The sequence below is a fragment of the Lissotriton vulgaris genome, chromosome 7 (genome assembly GCF_964263255.1).
Source record: "Lissotriton vulgaris chromosome 7, aLisVul1.2, whole genome shotgun sequence".
NCBI classification, from domain to species: domain Eukaryota; kingdom Metazoa; phylum Chordata; class Amphibia; order Caudata; family Salamandridae; genus Lissotriton; species Lissotriton vulgaris.
The window spans coordinates 436,471,146-436,491,695 of record NC_141695.1 but is presented as its reverse complement, the minus strand read 5'-3'; the positions used below and the strand labels follow the sequence as shown (position 1 = coordinate 436,491,695).

Sequence of the window (20,550 nt, the reverse complement as noted above, 5' to 3'; positions counted from 1 at the left end):
ACCCACCACAACCCTTTTCCTTTCTCTCCCCCTCTCTCTCCTCACACCCACAACTCCTTCTGTCTCTCTCCTCACTGCCTCACTCACCACTCCGCCTTTGCTTTCTGTCCTCCCTCTGATACTCACTCCACTTCTCTCCATTCCTCTTTCCCACCAAGTTTCCTCCTTTCATCCTCTTTCCCTTCTATGCTTGTCACCAACTCCTTCCCCTGCCTTCAGTTATTCTACCACTTTCCTCCCTATTTCTCTCCCTTTTACTCCTTTGCTCGACTACCTTCTCCTTTTCTCTCACTCACCACTCCCTCTACCTTTCGATCTCTAGTCTCTGCCTCAGCTTCCCCTTTCCTTTCTCTACCCTCTCCTCTCTACTCTCACCCAACACTCACTCTACCTTTCTCTCTGTCCACCCAGCTCCCCATTCCTTTCTCTGCACACTCTCTCCTTCCACTCACATCCCTCTACATTTCGAGGTCTCTGTCCACCCAGCTTCCCTTTCCTGGATCTACATTCTCTCTCCTCTCACCCACCACTCTCAACTAGATTGATACCATCTATATTCTATGAGTGAGAAAGAAGCACCCATTCCTTGCACACAAGGGAACGCGAGGGCATCTTGAAAGTAAAACAGGCTTGTTTAAGTGGAAAAACATGATGTGCATATGGCTGTAATTAAAGGTGCATGCTTTTTAAGCTACCTACACCATTATCATATGAAATGTCTTTATTTCATAACTACACTTTCACAATTGCTTTATCAACTCTCTTGCTTCCTTAAATTTGCTTAAATGCACCATTTGCCTGCTCTTTTTTTCCTCCCGAATTTCCCTGAGCCCCACCATATGGTGGCTGGACTCGCTCGCTACACTCACTCGCCTTCGGGCACTCAGACAAAACTTTTACGCCCTACCACTTTCAAATGTCACCAGCCGCCACTGCATGGTACACAACGTTCCTGGAGCTTTCAGTAGTTACTCATCAAAGGCTGTGCCTCGCACCCCATCTTCTAACTCGAAACCATGGAGAAATCAGGCACCCAGATCCCAATCAGATGAACCTAGCGCTCTGGCTCCTGAAGTCTTAGAGTTTGGATACCTTAACTTGCCTCCTGATTGCATGAACATTATCAAGGAGGCAAGACTGCCAACTACTAGAGCATGCTATGCAGCTAAATGGAATAGATTTGTTATTTACTGCAACAATAACCAAATCAACCCATTAGATGCTTCCATGCAAAACATTATATTTTACCTGTTGCATCTTCAAAGATGCAACCTAGCATACTCTTCAATAAGGCTACACCTAGCTGCTATAGCAGCATAGCTTCAAAATAGGCAACACCTTTCACTGTTTAGAGTTCCAGCAATCAAGGCTTTCATGGAGGGTCTTAAAAGGGTGATCCCTCCAAGACACCCTCCTTCCCCAGTCTGGAATTTAAATATAGTACTTACCAGACTTATGGGACCTCCTTTCGAACCTCTACACTCATGCGAACTGCAATTCTTAACGTGGAAGGTTGCTTTCTTGATTGCTATTACCTCACTCAGGCGAGTTAGCGAATTACAAGCACTAACAATCCAAGAACCTTTAATGCAAGTACATGCTAACAGGGTAGTTCTTAAAACAAACCCTAAATGTATGCCAAAAGTCGTAATTATTTTTCATTTTAATCAATCGATAGAACTGCCAGTGCTCTTTCAAAATCCACAGTCAGTAGCTGAAAGAGCCCTACACACACTGGATGTAATGAGAGCTCTGCTTTACTATGTGGACAGAACAAAATCATTTAGAAAGACAAAGCAATTATTTGTTGCTTTTTCACCACAACATAAAGGGAATCCAATATCAAAGTCAGGAATAGCCAGATGGATAGTTAAATGCATTCAAATATGCTATCAAAAAGCCAAACACACTTTAACCGTTCCCCCAAGAGCATACTCTACAAGAAAAATGGGGCATCCATGGCTTTCCTAGGGAATATCCCTCTTGAAGACATATGTAGGGCAGCCACATGGACTACCATACACACTTTCACAAAACACTACTGTGTAGACGTGCAAGCAAAGCAACAAGCTGCTGTAGGCCAGGCTGTCCTCAAAACTCTTTTTCAAAGTGCTGCAGCTGGCACAGGTAACCACCGCTAGAGGAGATACTGCTGTACAGTCTATGCACAGATATGAATTCAGCAGCCCACATGCCTCGAACGGATTATGCTACTTACCAGTATGCATCTGTTCTTGGCATGTAGGGCTGCTGACATTCAGATCGCCCGCCCTCCTCCCCGGTGCCTGTCGCAGCTGCAGCATTATCTTTTACATGGCCATCTCTTACATTACTATCTCCATCTCTGCCACAATGGCGAAAAACAATCTGAGAATGCCCATGCGCACTGTAGTCCAAGGGAGGAGACACCTATCTCGTGATACTTCGAAGACTCTTCCAAGACAACAAAGTGCAATCATCCGGACCCAACACTAGGCGGCGATCTATGCACAGATATGAATGTCAGCAGCCCTACATGCCAAGAACAGATGCATACTGGTAAGTAGCATATTCCTTTCCTTCTTCTGCTACAAAAATAAACCCTCCCTGAAAGAGTTTTAGCTTCTTCGGGAACTTCTCACAGTTTTCCAGCATAAAGCTGAATATTTTCTGCTAGTGTACAATCAGTTGTCTGGCCTACGCTTCACACATGGAATGCCTCTATAGTTCAAGTCAAAGTAATGTAAGTCAGTGTTATGTGCTGCCTTGTGTTGCCGTTTGGGAAAAATCACACTCAAATCCACACAAATCTGATTTGTGAGGCTTTGTAAATCACAAATAACAGTTTTCATCATGGCTGTTCCAAAAAAGTGACACATCCACGATGCAAAATGTTAGTAAATCGGTCTCTAACTATCTACACTGCATAAACCTCATATATCTTATTCTGGACTACAGTGGCTCCAGATCTTTATCATTGGTGATATAGCTTCAAAGTCAGTTGTAGCGTGTGTGATGTCACAGCAAGACAGAATACCTCGAATTACTGATGTGTATAAAAGAAATTACCTGGCTGCTCTCATCATGCACCTTTTTCATGAATGACTCAGGATGCCATCCACACCCCTTGGCAGCAATGCCTGTTTGTTGGTGCCACTTGCTCGCCAGTGGGGCTATAAAATGCAGAGTAGGAATGTTTTTTTTTTATCCGAGGGATGCTGTTTCAAACAAGTATGTCATCTCTCCTGTCAATTCATTTTAGTAAAGGGGTGGGGTTCACTTGGGGAGCATGATGGGAAGAAATGGTGGGGAGGAATCAGAAACGAGGGACATTTTGTATATTGTACAACCTAGCTGTGTGCTGTGACCCCCATTAGTACCAGGCACTCATTTCCTCAAAATTTTCTCCATTGATACCATGTAGCACTGGGGTTTTGCTCTAATTGGCACTTACATTCTAGGGCATCACTGGAAACCAATAGCTGGGAAACACCCCCCTTTTTAAGGCTGCTATTCCTTGGAAGGTAGTATTGTGCCTTGGGCAGTACGATCATGTTCTCTATTATATTAACTGTGTGGAGCACTATTAAAATTCCAGTTTTGTGTTCATATCAAATGCCTTTTTGTCCCAGTAAAGGTTTTTGTTTGCTGCACTCACTGTCTCTCCCATTGATTACACAGATCTTCCGGAGGTGTTCAGTGGCAGACACATTGGAATGCTAGATCCGCAAAGGACCGTCTTTGATGATGGAGGCTTCATGTGGAACCTGCAAGATGAGGAGGACAGGAAGGAGATTGAATCACTCTCTGACCAATTTCTCCCCTTCATGGATGGTTTAAGCGCCATTGACCGTGGTAACTGGGACAACATCAGGCAGACTGGCTACTTCAAGGGCACGCTCTTCCGTTTTCCACTGCGGTCAAGTCCTTCTGAGATAGCTGACAATCTCTACAGTACAGAAAGGGTTACTGAGCTATTTGAGTGCTTCAGTAAGGATGCTAGTATTAGCCTTCTCTTTCTTCGGAATGTCACTCGAGTGTCATTGAGAATTATTGGCCATGATGGTGCAGTGAAACACCTACTGACTGCCTGCATGGATGTTCAGGGTAGTGTAGTTCCAGAGAATATCAATTGCACTTCATCTAAGATACTCACTTCAATGAAGGTGAAGACCTGTACTCTAAATAGCTTTGGGAGACCTGAAGAAGTCTGTAAATGGCTGGTCATTGCTAGCACAATCAAAGATGGGAATTTTCAAGTCTTGGAAGACCTTGCAAAGAAATTAAACCATATTCCCAAGATTGGCCTTGCATATTGCCTAGGTGACAAGAGTGTAAATTCCTGTGGTGGTCGTCTCAGCTGCTTCCTGCCACTCCCAGACAGAGAAGAAAATAGGACTGGTCTCCCGATCATAATCCATGCCAGCTTTGACCTGACTGATGACAGAAGAAGCATAAAATGGGTGGAGGTAGATCAACAAGACGATGCTGCCCAGTGGAACCATCTGCTGGTAGAGCAGATCTTACCTCTCGTCTATTGCCAGGCAGTCCAGGCAGCTGTGTCTCTGGTAAGGTCTTTGGATGGTTCAAGTTTGTTGGCCTATGGCATTTGGCCTGACCCAAATCAGACCATGCACAAAGAGAGGTGGCAAAGGCTGACTGAAAACATTGCCAAATGCCTGCTTCAGATGGAGGTGCTTTACACGGCTGCTGATAGTTCCATGTGGTTGAAAGCTACGGAAGCAGTCTTCTTACCTGACATGCAGAACAATGACATACAGCAAGCCTTGGAAGACCTTCTACTGCATGTGGGAGAACCACTTGTCAAAGTCCCAGGACATGTTTTGAGCACACTTTTGTTGGCTTCCAACAAGCTCAGAATGGTGACTCCTTTATTCATCCGAGGGGTCTTGCGACAAAACTCCTGGAATGGGCTCTTAAGCAGACAGAAGCTATTGATTTTGGAGTATGTGATCAGTGACGAACAATACCAAGACCTCCAGGGTCTCCAGCTCTTACCTCTGTCTGATGGAAACTTCATTCGCTTTCTGGAGGAAGAGAGTGACGAAAAGGCCTTCATCGACAGCCCTAAATATCCAAGGTTAGTAGCTTTATTCTCATGATATTCACTTAAACTGTAATGTGGGATCTCTTAGACTATCTGATTAAAGAATGGAGGGCTCACCACGCCGTTCACCATATTCATTAACTTTTTTACTGTACCCAATATTGCCCATCGATTGTATAAATATTTGTGATATTGTGATTATCTGACATTTTCATTGTATGGTAATGCCCACATTCACAGCTAGTCTGATTCTTTCATGGTATTCTGCCACTTTCTTATCTTTGTTTAGAAAATAAATTGTTCCTTTAAGAATCACCCCATTAATTTGTTACAAATTGATAGACACTTGTGTGCCCTGATATACACCAGAAAGCTCTCTGAATGTTTCGATGAATATTTGCCATAGTCCTGGTTTGAAGTGCAGTCCAACTACCTGAATGTTGGCATAAAAGACCAAAATCCAGTGTTAACTAGAAAGTGTGAATATTATTTGCCATACCTATTATGGCATACTCATTATTGACTTTTGATATCCATGAAGACAGTCAGCTCCTTACACCCATCCTAGACTAGTTACAGTGCTCATTTATTTTACTTCTAAAATAACTTATTTTTGGTTATATTCTTTTTTAATGCCTACAATAAATTCTAATAGAGGCAAATACAAATGAACCTTTAAAGCCTTACACTCTTATGAAAGGTATCGTCCAAAGGCATATCTGACTGACCATTAAGCAAAATCTAAACATTTTAACTCTAATGATTTTTGGTCAGCAATACTATGATCTCTTAGAGTTCAAATAGCATACTCCTCTTCTCTGCCTTTTCCAGGCCCTAAAACAGGAATTGCAGCTCTCCGAGTTGAAGTGGGTCCAAATGTACCAGCACATGGAGAAAAGCATTTTTTTTGTAGAGTTCTAAATTGTAATTTTTTGTTCATTATTTCTTGTGCCTTGTGGAGAGCAATTGTTTTCTACTGTGCCTCAAACAGGATTTCAGCCTGAAATGTTGGGGCTATCAGCATGTATTAATTGCTCTCTTCATCTACCACCGTTATCATTGGCATAGGATAGGTCTTGTTCTACCATGTGATTTGATAACCCTCTGCAGTCTGTTCTATAAGGGATCTTCCATATTCATTTACTGCATATATCCCTCCCAACAGCTGTGCACCTTGGTCCTACTTACAGGGGTAGTCTCTTTGATCAACCTTTCATGCACTCTTTATTGAATTATAAGGCTTTATTTTTCCTAAACAGAGCATCCATTTACTTAACTATGGCATCAATTCTCTGCTCTCGTTCTATATATCTGAATTAAGGTCTGCATTCTGAATGCCTCCCCTAAAAGCCCAGTCTCTGAGACAGTCGTAAGCGTATTCTCCATTCATCGAATTAAAAGTTTTGATACTCCCTAGTTCCCAAAACAAGGGTCAATGTATTGTCTTTGCCACCGGAGATTCTTCAGCCCTATTAAACCACACACTGCTGAGATTCAATGTAGTGATGAAGAAGGAAGAGCCCATATTAGTGGGCACTGCGAATCAATCTGATATCTTGTACTCCTCAGCCAAACTGAAGCAAGTAGTGAAAACTACTAAAGACATTTTCATGAGGGCAGGAATTTCAAAATCTGTCAAACCTTCAACTAAATAGAAGTATAAACCATCACCACTGGATTCTATATGCATAGGAGACACCCAGATAGGACCAACATTGTAGTCGCCACTGCTTAAAAATCTGTGGACCACTGCAGTTCAATCAAAAACAAGAATGACAATCTAAAGCAGTGAGTAGGAAAACTGCCTTTACCACATCATACACCATAAAGATTACTAACGAAAGTGCTTTGATGGCAAATTATCAATGTGCACAGTAGGATGATGTTTAGGAGTTAATATAACACCTATCACAAGAGCATGTCAAGAAGATCCAAGGCGGATTGTAGGGTCCCGATCACGAATATTCAGACGTGATGGTATGTAGATCGGTCACTGCCGTCTCACCTACTCTGCTCCAAGTGTTACCTACTGTGATAGGGACCCTCCAATCCACCTATGAAGTATTAGACTTCACTCTTCAAGGTGGAGACACTACACTGGCTCCTCAATAGGAGTTAGCAGCATACTATATTAGGTTTCCTCGAGTAGCGGGGAGACCACCCATCCCACCAGGGGGCACCACTGTTTATTAAGGTCCTGCCCGACTGTAGGGCCTAGATGTCGACCACATACTCCTAATATTTTCCTGGTACCTAGGGACCTCAAGATATCACTAATGATTTTACCTAGTCCTGGACCCTTATTTAATTCAATTCAGTTTTTACGGGTTCCGGTGCCTATTTTAAGTCACTTTCTATACACTATAATTCACTACTAATATTGCCAACGTGCACCCACCACATATGGCGTTCTCAGATCTAAAGAACTCCGCCAAAGTAGCCACTAGGCCTGTCTGACATTGCAGCTCCGGTCTGACGAGGAGCATCCTATGATGAAGCATGATAGCTTAACAGGTGTGTGAGGGAATTACGATCTGAAATTCAGATCTCCCAGCGACACTTACTCTGACTTGATGGCACCCTTTAGTGCCAGTGCCTGACAGAGGAACTACCTCCTTTTTGTGATATACCAAATTACTAGTACAGAAAGAATATTATTTTAACTTGTGTTGTAGCTTAGTATATATATCTTTAAGTCTGAGACCTGTTTACAAAACACTTCCGATCATGGGATGATGTCATCAGTGATTTCATTTGAGATCTCATCAGTGGTATCAGTGATTTCACTGACTATGTCATAAGTGATGTGATATGTGGGGTTATAAACAATGCATTGTGGCGGCATGAGTTCTAGTTAGCCCAGGTAAATATAACTGCTGAATTTCTCTGGTTTTGTACAATTGAAATGTCAGCCTAAGGTTTTTTTTTATTCTATTTCCAAATTATAACATCCCTATAACATTTGTTTTTTTCACTGAATTTCTACGGCCATAAGTGATACATTGCGGTGGCGTAAGCTATAGTTAGCTCAGGTAACAGACCCACTAAGACACTCACGCACCCAGTCACAGACTCTACTCCGACACTAATGCACCAACTCATAAACCCACTCAGAGATTGATACCCTCCCTCAGAGACCCATGCACCGACTCGCAGTGCCACTAAGAGATCCACGCACCAGCTCACAGACTCATTAAGAGACTCGCATACCCACTACACAAACGCACACACCAACTCACGGATTCACTCAGGGATTCATATACCCACTCACAGACCCATTGAGACACACATGCACCCACCCAGACACATACACTGACTCACAGACCCACTTAAACACTCATGCTTCCACTTGCAGAACCACTCATGTTCTCACAGACCCACTCACAGACCTACTCAGAGGAAACACACTGACTCACAGACCCACTCAGATATTCATGCATCCACTCGTAGAACCACTCAGACACTCATGCACTTACTCACAGACTGACACACACACTCGTGGAGGCACTCCTAAACCTACTCATACTCTCACACCCACTCACAGACCCACTCAGATACTCCTGTACCCACTCACACACCCAATGAGACACATACGCATCTGCTCACACACCCTCTGAGACACTAATGCACTCACTGACACACTCCCTCTCAAAGGTTACAGGTTACACATACGAAATAAAATTAAAAAACCTTAGAAATTCACTGAAAAACACAAAGGTTACAGGGCCGTTCTAGTTGGTCTGACATTTCACTCATACAAAATCAGAGAAATGCAGCAGTAATAGTTACCTGAGCTAACTATAACTTACACCACATCAATGCACTGCTTTTGACCTCGCATATAACATCACTCATGACATATTCGGTTACATCACTGATGAGATCTCAAATGACATCATTAATGACATCATCCACAGAACTACTCACACCTCCATAGAAACTCTCATACATCTATTCCTACACAACCTCTCATATACCCATTCACAGACCCATACCAGTACTTCCACAACCAATAACTCATCTATGGAGCCACTCACATCTCTACTCACTCATACTGCCATTCACACACTCATTAACTCACCAGTACACCCAATCACACACCCAGTCATACAAACATACAATTATACACCTTCTCATACACCCTTACGGGCACTGACACACCAACTCAATCCCCCATACAGAAACTTACACAGCCACTCACACATACAGGTATTCACACACTCACTTGTATAGCCACTCACCCTGCCACTCACCCACCAATACAGCCACTCATACGCCCACTCACTCATTCAGCCACTCAGACTGCCACTCACTCAACAATACAACTACTGACACACCCACTCATGTACCCGTTCATCCACTGACAGTCATTCACTCACTCACCCACCCATATAATCACTCACACAGCCACAGAACCACGTACATACACATTCACACATCCAAACAACTAAGTAAGTATTCATGTATTTGTTGATTAATTAAAATCATTACACACCAGAATAGATGAAAGCAACCAACATAAACAAACATATACTATGCACAAAGTTATTATCATCTTAAAATGATCTAAAATTGCATTAATACAGTAAATTCCATAATATTAAAACGTTTACACAATGATTAAAATGCAGGTATTAACTAAAGTACAATATATTAGCAACAATCACTATTATAGCAGCATTTAACTAAAGTGACAGGTGTTAGCAATAGGAAATACAAGTATAAATACATTTTTTTGCTGTTTTCCATTTGCAAGATATAATAAAGTGCAATGTGCATAACTATAGTAAATTATACTAATCAACCCTTCAACTGGCATACATTTCGATTTAAACAATTCTTAAAATAAGTTTCTTTAATATTTTATATCACGAAAAATGGTTATTTACTTGTTCTTCGTCTTTGAGTTTCTTCTCTGCAATAATGATGAACTTAACAAAGTGATACTAAGTTTTATATTAGCCCCACTCAAACAGGTAATAATTGCTTGCCTGCATGTTCTAATTCCTAGATCATTAAAAATTGGTTTTAGGATCAACTTCCGAGCCTCTGTCAAAGCTGGGCATAAGGTTACTATGTGTGTTAATGTTTCCTCCCTTTGACTACAAAGCCTACAAATGCTTGATGACCATTGATTTTCCCATTTTGGTATACCATCCTTTGTCGGATATCTTCCCAGCCTTAAATACATAAATGTATTCTTAAGCCTAGGTTTTAAATGATAAGACAAGTAAGATTGAGGTGACAGCCTACCGAAAGAGTTATCAACTGTCCAGAAATGACTTCTTTTCCTTAATTCCTCCTTGTCCGCTATAGTCGTAAAATAATGCGGCCATTTGATTAATTTCTTTTTTTAAAACTATCCTGCTCCTCATTTCATCAGCCAAATTAGAGCAGTCAAAGTTATTTATGCATTCATTAAAATACAGCTGCCAATTTTTTGAATATTCCCCTTCTGAGATTTCAAGCCAGCATAACTTTGCCAGTGATCCTTCCTCCGAACGGACCAATGTTAAAAGAGACTTCAAAAATGTAGATTGACGCGCCAGAGATTGGTTTTTTAAACCAAATTCTAGTCTTATGTTTGCTCAACTAATATATTTGGGGATTTTAAAAACAGTTTTATATATTCTAATTTCTATATCGTCGAGCACTTTCGCGTCTTTGCCCCTAAAGATAATTGAGCAATATTCCAAAGATTGCATTAATTTTGCTCGCATCACCTTTATCAGATGGTCGTAGTTGGGGTTCAAACATCTATTCACTCACCCATTCAGCCATTCTAACAACTCAGTCACCCATATGGCCACTCACACTCCCATACCTATGCAGCTACTCCCTTACCTAGTAACTCACTTATACACACTCACACACCCATTCACTCTCCAATACAGTCACTCAGTCACCCATACAACTACTCACATACCCATTAACACACCCAAGTAACCATTTACATACTCACTCACACACCCATACAGCCACTCAGACATTTACTCACATGTGAGTCTGAGTGGGTGGGTGTGTTAGTGGGTGCATAAGTAACTGATTGGAACTGTTAGTGGGTGCATAAGTGTCTGAGCAGGTCTGCGAGTGCATGAGTGAGTGGGCCTGTGAGTGGGTGTGTGAAAGTCCCTGATCGACCATCGGAAAAATTAGCGTTTGATTTCTTAGATCCAATTGAAAGGCTAGGTGTTAGGAACAGATTTTTACCTGTCGAGAATTTCACATCTGTTGAAGTTATTGAATTTCTTAAGGAGATACTCTTGCAGAAGAAATTCATAAAACACCATGTTCGAGGTATATGGGCTGCAGACCACACACTATTGCATAAATCATCATCTGGTGGTGGGCCCGGATGATTACACTTTGTTGTTGTCTTGGAGGAGTCTTTGTCTGTTGGATGACTCCTCCTATAGATCGTAGTGCGCATGGGCATCGACTCAGTCTTCAGATTATTTTTTCCGCCATCGGGCTCGGATTTGTTTATTGTTCGGTCCTGTTACCGATCTCTTTTAGACTTCCAGTCCTACATCATACCATCGGTATCGTCTTTGACAGTAATTCCAGGTTCGAGGCATGTGGGCTGCAGAATTCATATCTGTGCATAGATCGCCGCCTAGTGTTGGGTCCGGATGATTGCACCTTGTTGTCCTGGAAGAGTATTCGAAGTATCACGAGATAGGTGACTCCTCCAATGGACTACAGTGCACATGGGCATCTTCTCCATCCTCAGATTGTTTTTTTCCGCCATTGGGTTCGAATGTTATTCCTATACTCCAACTTCGGAATCGAAACTAAACTTTTCTAAAGGACTTCGACGGTATTGTTCTCGCTCTGTACTTATTGACTCGATCGAACTTTCCATCTCAACCTGGTCGTCGACGCAGGCCGTTTGGCCTTTTCGACGCCACGTGGGCCTGCTGTCGATGGAAAGGAGCCCATTTAAAAGGTGCCCAGAATGCCACTCCAAGTTCCCGCATACTGACAAACACTCAGTATGCAACAAGTGCCTATCACCAGACCATGGGGAAGAAACCTGCCCAGCCTGTGCCCAATTCCGTTCGAAGAAAACCGTACGGATTCGATGGGCCGCTAGGCAAGAGATGCAGCGACAGGCTCTGGAACCAGACAACATCTTCGATGATGACCAAGAACTTCCAGAAGCGGCAGATTCGGACCTGGAGATGGTCACCGTCGAGGACCACTCTGACTCCAATGGCGGAATCCCACCGGGGCAAATCGTGAGTACACTGCCCCTGACACCGTTTACCCCATTACCGAAGGCTCCAGTCGAGGCATCGCCTAAAGGCCTTAGCCAAGATCCAAAGAAACATTCAGCAGCCCGGCCGTGCGGCTCGGCTCCGAAACCTAAGCCTTCAGAGACCCCAGTGCCGAGTAAAGTTATCCCAAAGAAGGTTCTAGAACCCAAAAAGGTTGTCGAACCGAAGAAGGCCATACAGCCTAAGGGCGTCAACCCAAAAAAGGCCGTCGAGCCTAAAAGCGCCGAACCAAAGAAGGCCGTCGAGCCAAAAAGTGAAGAACCGAAGAAGGCCATCGAGCCAAAGAAGGCCGCTGAGCCAAAGGGCGCCGACCTGAAGAAGGCCGTGTAGCCAAAAAAGGCTGCGCTGCCGAAGGCAGTCGAACCAAAGAAGGTCACCGACGCAAAAGGCACCGTACCGAAGCCTGTGGTCCAGCTGGAGAAGGCTATCTAACCAAAGACAAGTGCTCCAAAAATACCGGTCGATCCAAAAAAGGCCATTGACTCGATAAAAGACAGTCAACCGAAAAAGCCTGTCGAGCACAAGAAGCTTATCGACCCCAAAGACCCGGTCGATCCGCAATTCATAAACCTATAACCTACATGAACATAGCATTAGACATAAAAAGAACGATGGAGGCAAAGCTGTAGATAGGGAGCTACGCGCGTTTTGGCTTTTCAGCCTTCATCAGGTGACCGTCTATTGCCCTACAATTAAAAATAGGTGATAAACATTATTATACAGTGGGCAATGCAGAAAAATAATGAATCCGCCTAGAAACTCACTCAAAAGATATATATATATATATATATGACATATTTACAAAACTATTTCCATAGAAATTCAGGAGCCACATGGTACATACATATATAATAGTAAAATATATACATTACACATAGAAAAATATGTGTGAGATGAAAACATAAGAGAAAGCATGAGAGGAAACACTAATCTATTCTATTAAGGCCACTTAAATTATATGCATGTAAAGAACTGATGGATACATACGACATAAGAACACGTATATAAAACGGATATTAAAGTAGATAACTTTGCTGCACATAGTGATTTCATATATAAACAGATATCATAAACCGCAAATAAGCTAAAGGGTAACCAAAAACCACGAGTTACTACACAGCTAAATAAACATATCTTAATTATTACAAAACTAGCAGCCCGTCCCGACGTTGTCCGGGAGCAAAATGCTGCTTCAGGGCCCCCGCCCGCCCCGCAGAAGAGTTGTCTGTGCAAGTCCTGGCCCTGTTCAACTGATTTGGCCCACTTGTGTTTAATTTTTTTAATTCGTATGCATTGTTTTACGCGTTTTATGTTGTCCGCAAGATGTGAGGAAAGTGTCGTGTCACCTGTTTAATGTTTTTTTTCTTTCGAAGGCTCTTTCCGTGTGTTCGTTTTTGTATCCCTTCAAAGAAGTTTCCCTTTTGTTTTGTCAATTGTGTGGTGAAGTGCTGGCAGTGCTCGAGGGATTATGGGCAGTTGTGTTATTTTCGTTATTCGTATGTCTTATTGTAAGCGTTTTATCTTGTCCGCAAGATGTGAGTAAAGTCTCGTGAATGCGCAGTCTATTGCGTTTCTCCGTTAAGAAATGTAGACTTTTTTTGTTTGTGTTTACCCCCTGTGATGTCGTTGGTCAATGGCCAATGGTTAAAGACTTTTTTTTTTGGTAAGCCGAAGTCGTGTGCGAGTTTTCTTTAGTGCGTTGTGATTGGTGTAGTATGCGATTAATCCTGCCCCCTGTGTGGCGTCATTTGACACTCCTCATCGATGGAAGGCCCGCCCGGTTTTTAATGCGAAGGCGTCAATGTTGTCTGGGTAACTGCAACGAATGTGTGTATATTTCTTATAGCGCGCACCTCTGCTGTTTTTGTATATTGGTGTTACTGCGCTGTATGTGTGAATTTAAATTCATTGAAAGCGCATTTCCGCTGTATGTGTGTAAAGGGGGGTCAGGAATGGACTGGACACGTTGTCTGGGTAACGAGGGTTTTATTTTAACTTAAAGTTTCTTTTTGCGCAAAGTTAGTCTTTCTCTTGCAAAACCGGCAGGATCCGTGGTGCTGACTGTGGAGGGGTGTTCTTTCCTCTATTGCGTCTCGGGTCAGGATAGCGCTTCTCCCAGAGGGACCTCTCGCAACCGATATACCGGAAATAAAACACAGAAAAGGACCAATTACTGCCACGTCCTATACTTTTCCTTTCCGGGGTACCAGGGAGTGAGGGACACCTTCAAGTGTTACAAACGTTTACCGAGGCTAAGTGACAGGCGTGAGGGAGGGTATTTTATAACGGGGAAGGGTAGTGCAGGATACTAAGGGGTTGAGAGGCTTTTTACCGCGGGTGAATGTCCCCGCCGTCCCACCCAGTTTGAGATTCTATCCCGTACCTGTCGTAGCCACACTCCTCCCTCGGGAGTGTGGCACGGCGCTGCGCGGTCTCGTTGGCCTCATGGCACGTCTTCTTCGGACAGGGCCTCTCCTCTCCCAGCCTCGTCTGCTTCTCATCCTGGCGTGGCGTTCTCCTTGTTTCTCCGGCGTTCTTCCTCCTTGGGTTCCTCTCCCCGGCTTCCTCCCCTGTCGGTGACGTCACACGCCGACCTCCAAGGTTCCGGGGCTTTATCCAATGCGATGAAGGATACGTCACGATGGGCAGTCCCGGCGTCCTGTTCCGTCGGCCAGTTAAAGGGGCCGTGTTGTATTTCTTGCGACGGGGTTCCCCAAGCATACGGCTCGTCCTGTGAAGGAGCAACGATATCCTCATCATGAACAGACCACCAGGAAACTTCTCTGCCGCCGCCCTTACTGTTAGACAATGTCCCGGTCACCTCGTTACACACCTCCCCCCCTGGATTCTCCCGATCGGGGAGAAGGGGTGACCTAGACAAAAAGTCCGCATTAGCGTAGTCTCTCCCCTTGCGGTGTTTAATGACAAAAGAGAAGGGTTGCAAAAACAAGGACCACGGGAGGACCCTGGGATTGAGGGAGATGTTCCTTTGCATCCATTGCAATGGAGCATGGTCGGTATAGAGTACAAATGGACGGCCTTCCAGATAATACCTCAGTTTATCTACAGCCCACCGAATAGCCAAACATTGCCGTTCAATGGTAGGGTACTTCCTTTCTCTGGGGTGCAACTTGCGGCTTAGGAACAGTACAGGGTGTTCGGTACTGTCCTCCCCTTCCTGGGACAACACAGCACCAATCCCTACCTCAGAGGCATCGGTAGCCAGGGAAAACTCTTTGTTGTAGTCAGGTGGTATCAACACTGGATTTGTAGTGATAGCTCTTTTGAGGGCCTCAAATGCCTCCCTAGCCTCCTTTGATGGTTGAGTCAACTGAGAGAGGTTGGAAGCTTTGCTGAGTAGGTCTGTCAAGGGACTGGCTTTAGCAGCAAAGTTCTCTATAAAGCGTCTGTAGTATCCTATGAGGCCTAGGAATCCCCTCAAGTCTCTTTTGGTGGATGGGAAAGGGGTCTGCATAATAGCCTTGACTTTCTCTTCTTGTGGAGCCATGACCCCCTCTCCTAGTAGAAAACCTAAGTACTTCACCCTGGGAAACGCGGCTCTTGATTTTTTTGCGTTAACATGCAAACCTGCGTTTTTGAGGGCTTGTAGGACGTTTTGTACATGTCTCAAATGTTCTTCCCAGGTCTTACTGAATATTACAATGTCGTCTAGATAGACGGGACAATACTGATTCAGGTCAGAGAGGACTCGGTTCATTAACCTTTGAAAGGTGGCAGGCGCCCCATGCAAGCCAAAGGGTAGTACATTGAATTCGTAGAGTCCTTCCTCTGTAGCAAAGGCTGTCTTTTTCCTGTCCTCCTCTCTCAGGGGCACTTGCCAGTAACCTTTTGTGAGGTCTAGCGTGGTTATATATTTTGCTTCTCCAATCCTTTCAACTAACTCGTCCACTCGTGGTATAGGATAGGCATCAAAGGCCGAAATGGCATTCAAAGCCCTGAAATCCATACAAAAACGAGTGGATCCATCTGGTTTTGGTATCATCACTATAGGAGATGACCAGTTACTGTGAGAGGGCCTGATGACTCCCAACCTGAGCATTTCTTTGACTTCTCTTTTTACATCCTCTCGCCTAGCGGCCGGAATCCTATATGGACGTTGTTTGACTATCTTTCCTTCCTCTGTCTGAATGTGGTGTTCTGTCAGATGAGTTAGGCCAGGGGTATCCGAGAATATGGGAGAAAAGGGACTGAGAGTCTGTAACAAACCCTCTTTCTCTTGTTTCGTTAACTCTGGGTTGACTGGTAACTGCTCTATAGTACTTTGTGAATCACAAACCGGTAAACCAAAATGGGCTGCTTTAGGAGGGGGTCCAATCCATTTTTTTTAGCAGGTTTATGTGAAAGGTTTGGGTTCTGGAGGGAGATAATTGGACTCTGTAGGTGGTTTGTCCTATGGTGTCTATTACGGGGTATGGTCCTAACCACTCGCTTTTAAACTTCTGTGTAGAAGAGGGAAGCAATACCAACACCCAATCTCCCTTGTCAAGAGTGCGCCACCTTTTCCCCTTATCGTAATAGAACTTCTGTTTTCGTTGCCTTTGTTCTGCATGGGAATATGCCAAATCCCTGAGTTTTCCCAACTTGGATTGTAGTTGTTGGGTATATTCTAGGACAGATCTTTGTTCCTCCAAGCCTTCCTGTTCCCAGGCTTCTTTGGTTATCTCTAGGAGGGACCTGGGTTGCCTACCGTACAATAACTCAAAGGAGGAACATCCCAAACTACTCTGTACTTGTGCCCTCAACACGTACAGGGCTAGGGGTAGGAGTTTGTCCCAATCCTTGCTTTCTACAGTTAGCATCTTCTTCAAGGTTGTTTTCAATGATCTGTTATACCTCTCCACGAGGCCATCCGTCTGAGGATGATATGCTGAGGTTTTAATTTGATGTACATCTAGCAGTTTACATACTTCCCTCATTAATTTTGATACAAAAGGGGTACCTTGATCTGTAAGGATCTCTTTTGGGAATCCTACTCTCGCGAACAACTCAACCATTTTGTCCGCTATGTTCTTGGTAGTGGGGGCCTTTAATGCATAAGCCTCAGGAAACCTAGTATGATAATCCACTATGACCAGGGCATATGTATGTCCGCTGGAAGACCGGGGTAAGGGTCCGATAAGATCCATCCCAACTCTTTCAAACGGTTTCCCTATGAGAGGCATAGGTTGCATTGGGACCGCTTGGGGACGTGTCAAGTTTTTCTTTTGACAGATTGCACATTTCTTGCAATATAGTTCCGCCTCTTTGTAAAGGCCTGGCCAAAAGAAATGTCGTACGATGTTCTGGGTGGTTTTTTCTGCCCCTGAATGACCTGCTGTGAGATGTGAGTGGGCGTAATAAAGGATCTGTTCCCGAAAGGCAGATGGCACTACTAACTGAAGGTCATCCCCTGCCTTTCCTTCTCTGTACAGTAAATCTTTTTGGATTATGAATCTGGGATACGTCGGGGAAGTGAGAGTTTGTGCAACATGTGCGGCTTCCCAAGCATTCAGCAGTGTGGAGTCGTTAGCCTGTGCAAATCTAAAATTCCTATCCAGTACCCAGGGTTCCTTTACTAGGTAAGCGGTGGCTGTTTTGTCCTGAGCTGACAATTTATCTTGGAAGAGGGACATAAAGTCGGGGTTATCAACGCCCAAAATGATGTCTTCAGGCAGGGTTGATATAACCCCAACTTTTGATTTGCACTGGGGGTCTATTCTGAGGTTCAATGACCAACTGGGCTACGGGATAAGGTCGCACGTCACCATGGACGCACCTTATATGCACTTGTTCATTAGGAATAATCTGTGTGGGTCGAACCAATTTCTCCTGTACTACAGATTGTCGGCACCCTGAGTCTAACAACCCCTGTATATTTGTATCATTAATCCGTATACGTACATAGAATGAGGTACCCATTTCTGCGGAGTACATGACAGCTCGGGGTATGTAGCCAACCTCCATTGGTTCTTCGGTCGGTTTTCTTTTTGGACACATCCGAGCGATGTGTCCCCACTCCCCGCAGTCAAAGCACTAGGGTCCTTTAAACGGTACGTTATCCACCCTCAACGGTTTTTGCCTGACAAGAGGTGGTAGCTCCGGTTTCTTTTTGTCACTTCTCAAGGTTACCGGTGGCTTGCTGTTTTTTTCAGAGTCCCAAGCAAAAGTTCTGGGTTGGGCTCGGGCATAATTGGTAGCCATTTTGATAGCTTGGGCTACGGTTAAACCAGAGTGTTGGCGTAGCCATCTTTGAGTACCGTAAGGCAACGCCTCCATGAATTGTTCTAAGACTATGCTGTCCATAACATCCTCTTTACTTCTTTGGCCGGGCTTTAACCATTTTTCTGCCGCCATTTTCAGTCTTAGGTACAGGGTTTTGGGGTTTTCCCCAGCCACTCCTCTTTCCTTTCTAAACCGGACGCGGTAAGCCTCGGGATCTAATCCCAGGTGATCCAGGATAACTTCCTTACTAGTTGCATAAGGGGTATTGCCGGCATGATTGGCCACCTGATAAGCGGCCTGCGCTTCACCAGATAACAAAGGGGCTAAGAAAAAGGGCCATTTCTCTGGGGGCCAGCCACACGCTTGGGCTGCTCTCTCAAAATTTTAGAGGAAAGCATCCGGGTCTTCCCCAGGAACATATTTTTGTAGTGCTACACCTGAAGGATGGGGACTTCCGGCTCTACGCTCGGCTCCAAGTACTGGGGTCTGGGCCACTTTCTGTAGACCTTCTATCTGGGCGGTAAGAGCGTTCTTGAACAGTTCCCGGTCAGCGTCAGCTACTGTAATCTGATTTTTTTATAGCCCATTCCAGCTTGTCTTGTCCTTCTATAAGATGTTGGATTACTTGATCCATCAGTGATTGCTGGTGGGGGTCAGGCGATCCCACTTCTGACACCACTTGTAAAGGGGGGTCAGGAATGGACTGGACACGTTGTCTGGGTAACAAGGGTTTTATTTTAACATAAAGTTTCTTTTTGCGCACAGTTAGTCTTTCTCTTGCAAAACCGGCAGGATCCGTGGTGCTGACTGTGGAGGGGTGTTATTTCCTCTATTGCGTCTCGGGTCAGGATAGCGCTTCTCCCAGAGGGACCTCTCGCAACCGATATACCGGAAATAAAACACAGAAAAGGACCAATTACTGCCACGTCCTATACTTTTCCTTTCCGGGGTACCAGGGAGTGAGGGACACCTTCAAGTGTTACAAACTTTTACCGAGGCTAAGTGACAGGCGTGAGGGAGGGTATTTTATAACTGGGAAGGGTAGTGCAGGATACTAAGGGGTTGAGAGGCTTTTTACCGCGGGTGAATGTCCCCGCCGTCCCACCCAGTTCGAGATTCTATCCCGTACCTGTCGTAGCCACACTCCTCCCTCGGGAGTGTGGCACGGCGCTGCGCGGTCTCGTTGGCCTCCTGGCACGTCTTCTTCGGACAGGGCCTCTCCTCTCCCAGCCTCGTCTGCTTCTCGTCCTGGCGTGGCGTTCTCCTCGTTTCTCCGGCGTTCTTCCTCCTCGGGTTCCTCTCCCCGGCTTCCTCCCCTGTCGGTGACGTCACACGCCGACCTCCAAGGTTCCGGGGCTTTATCCAATGCGATGAAGGATACGTCACGATGGGCAGTCCCGGCGTCCTGTTCCGTCGGCCAGTTAAAGGGGCCGTGTTGTATTTCTTGCGACGGGGTTCCCCAAGCATACGGCTCGTCCTATGAAGAAGGAGCAACGATATCCTCATCATGAACAGACCACCAGGAAACTTCTCTGCCGCCGCCCTTACTGTTAGACAATGTCCCGGTCACCTCGTTACAATGTGTTGGGATATGCAAATGTTAGTTAGAAATTCATTGAAAGCGCATTTCTGCTCTGTCTGCTTATTGTGCGTTCTAAATTCAGTGAAAGCGCATTTCCGTTCTATGTGTGCATATGTAAGTGTGTTGTGAAGTCGCTTGGCCTATGTTTGTTATTTACACTTGGCACGGCCCTGTAAACGCCCACATTTGTTGTTTGAGACGCCCACGGCCACGATCACGCCCCCAACGGACTACTTTACCACTTTTGGCGTTTTTGCTTTTTTAATGTATATGGTGTACATATCTATAGCCTATGTCCTTCTGCCACATCTCCCCTTTCAAATGGTGTATTGGGTGTAGTGATTGGTGCATTACTTTTGTAGTTTACCTGGCTCAAAGGTTTGTGTTCTCTCTTTATAATAGTAGTATAGATAAGGGAA

General features: G+C 44.5%; 1 protein-coding gene across 1 annotated transcript in view; it reads left to right on the top strand.

The window, feature by feature from the left end:
- Window positions 1-20,550, top strand: part of LOC147701801 (sacsin-like) — a 196,811-nt gene that overhangs the window by 75,367 nt on the left and 100,894 nt on the right. Inside the window, 1 exon segment of the mRNA XM_086929370.1 lies at window positions 3,661-5,080. Within this exon segment, the coding sequence (XP_086785496.1) occupies window positions 3,661-5,080 (1,420 nt within the window).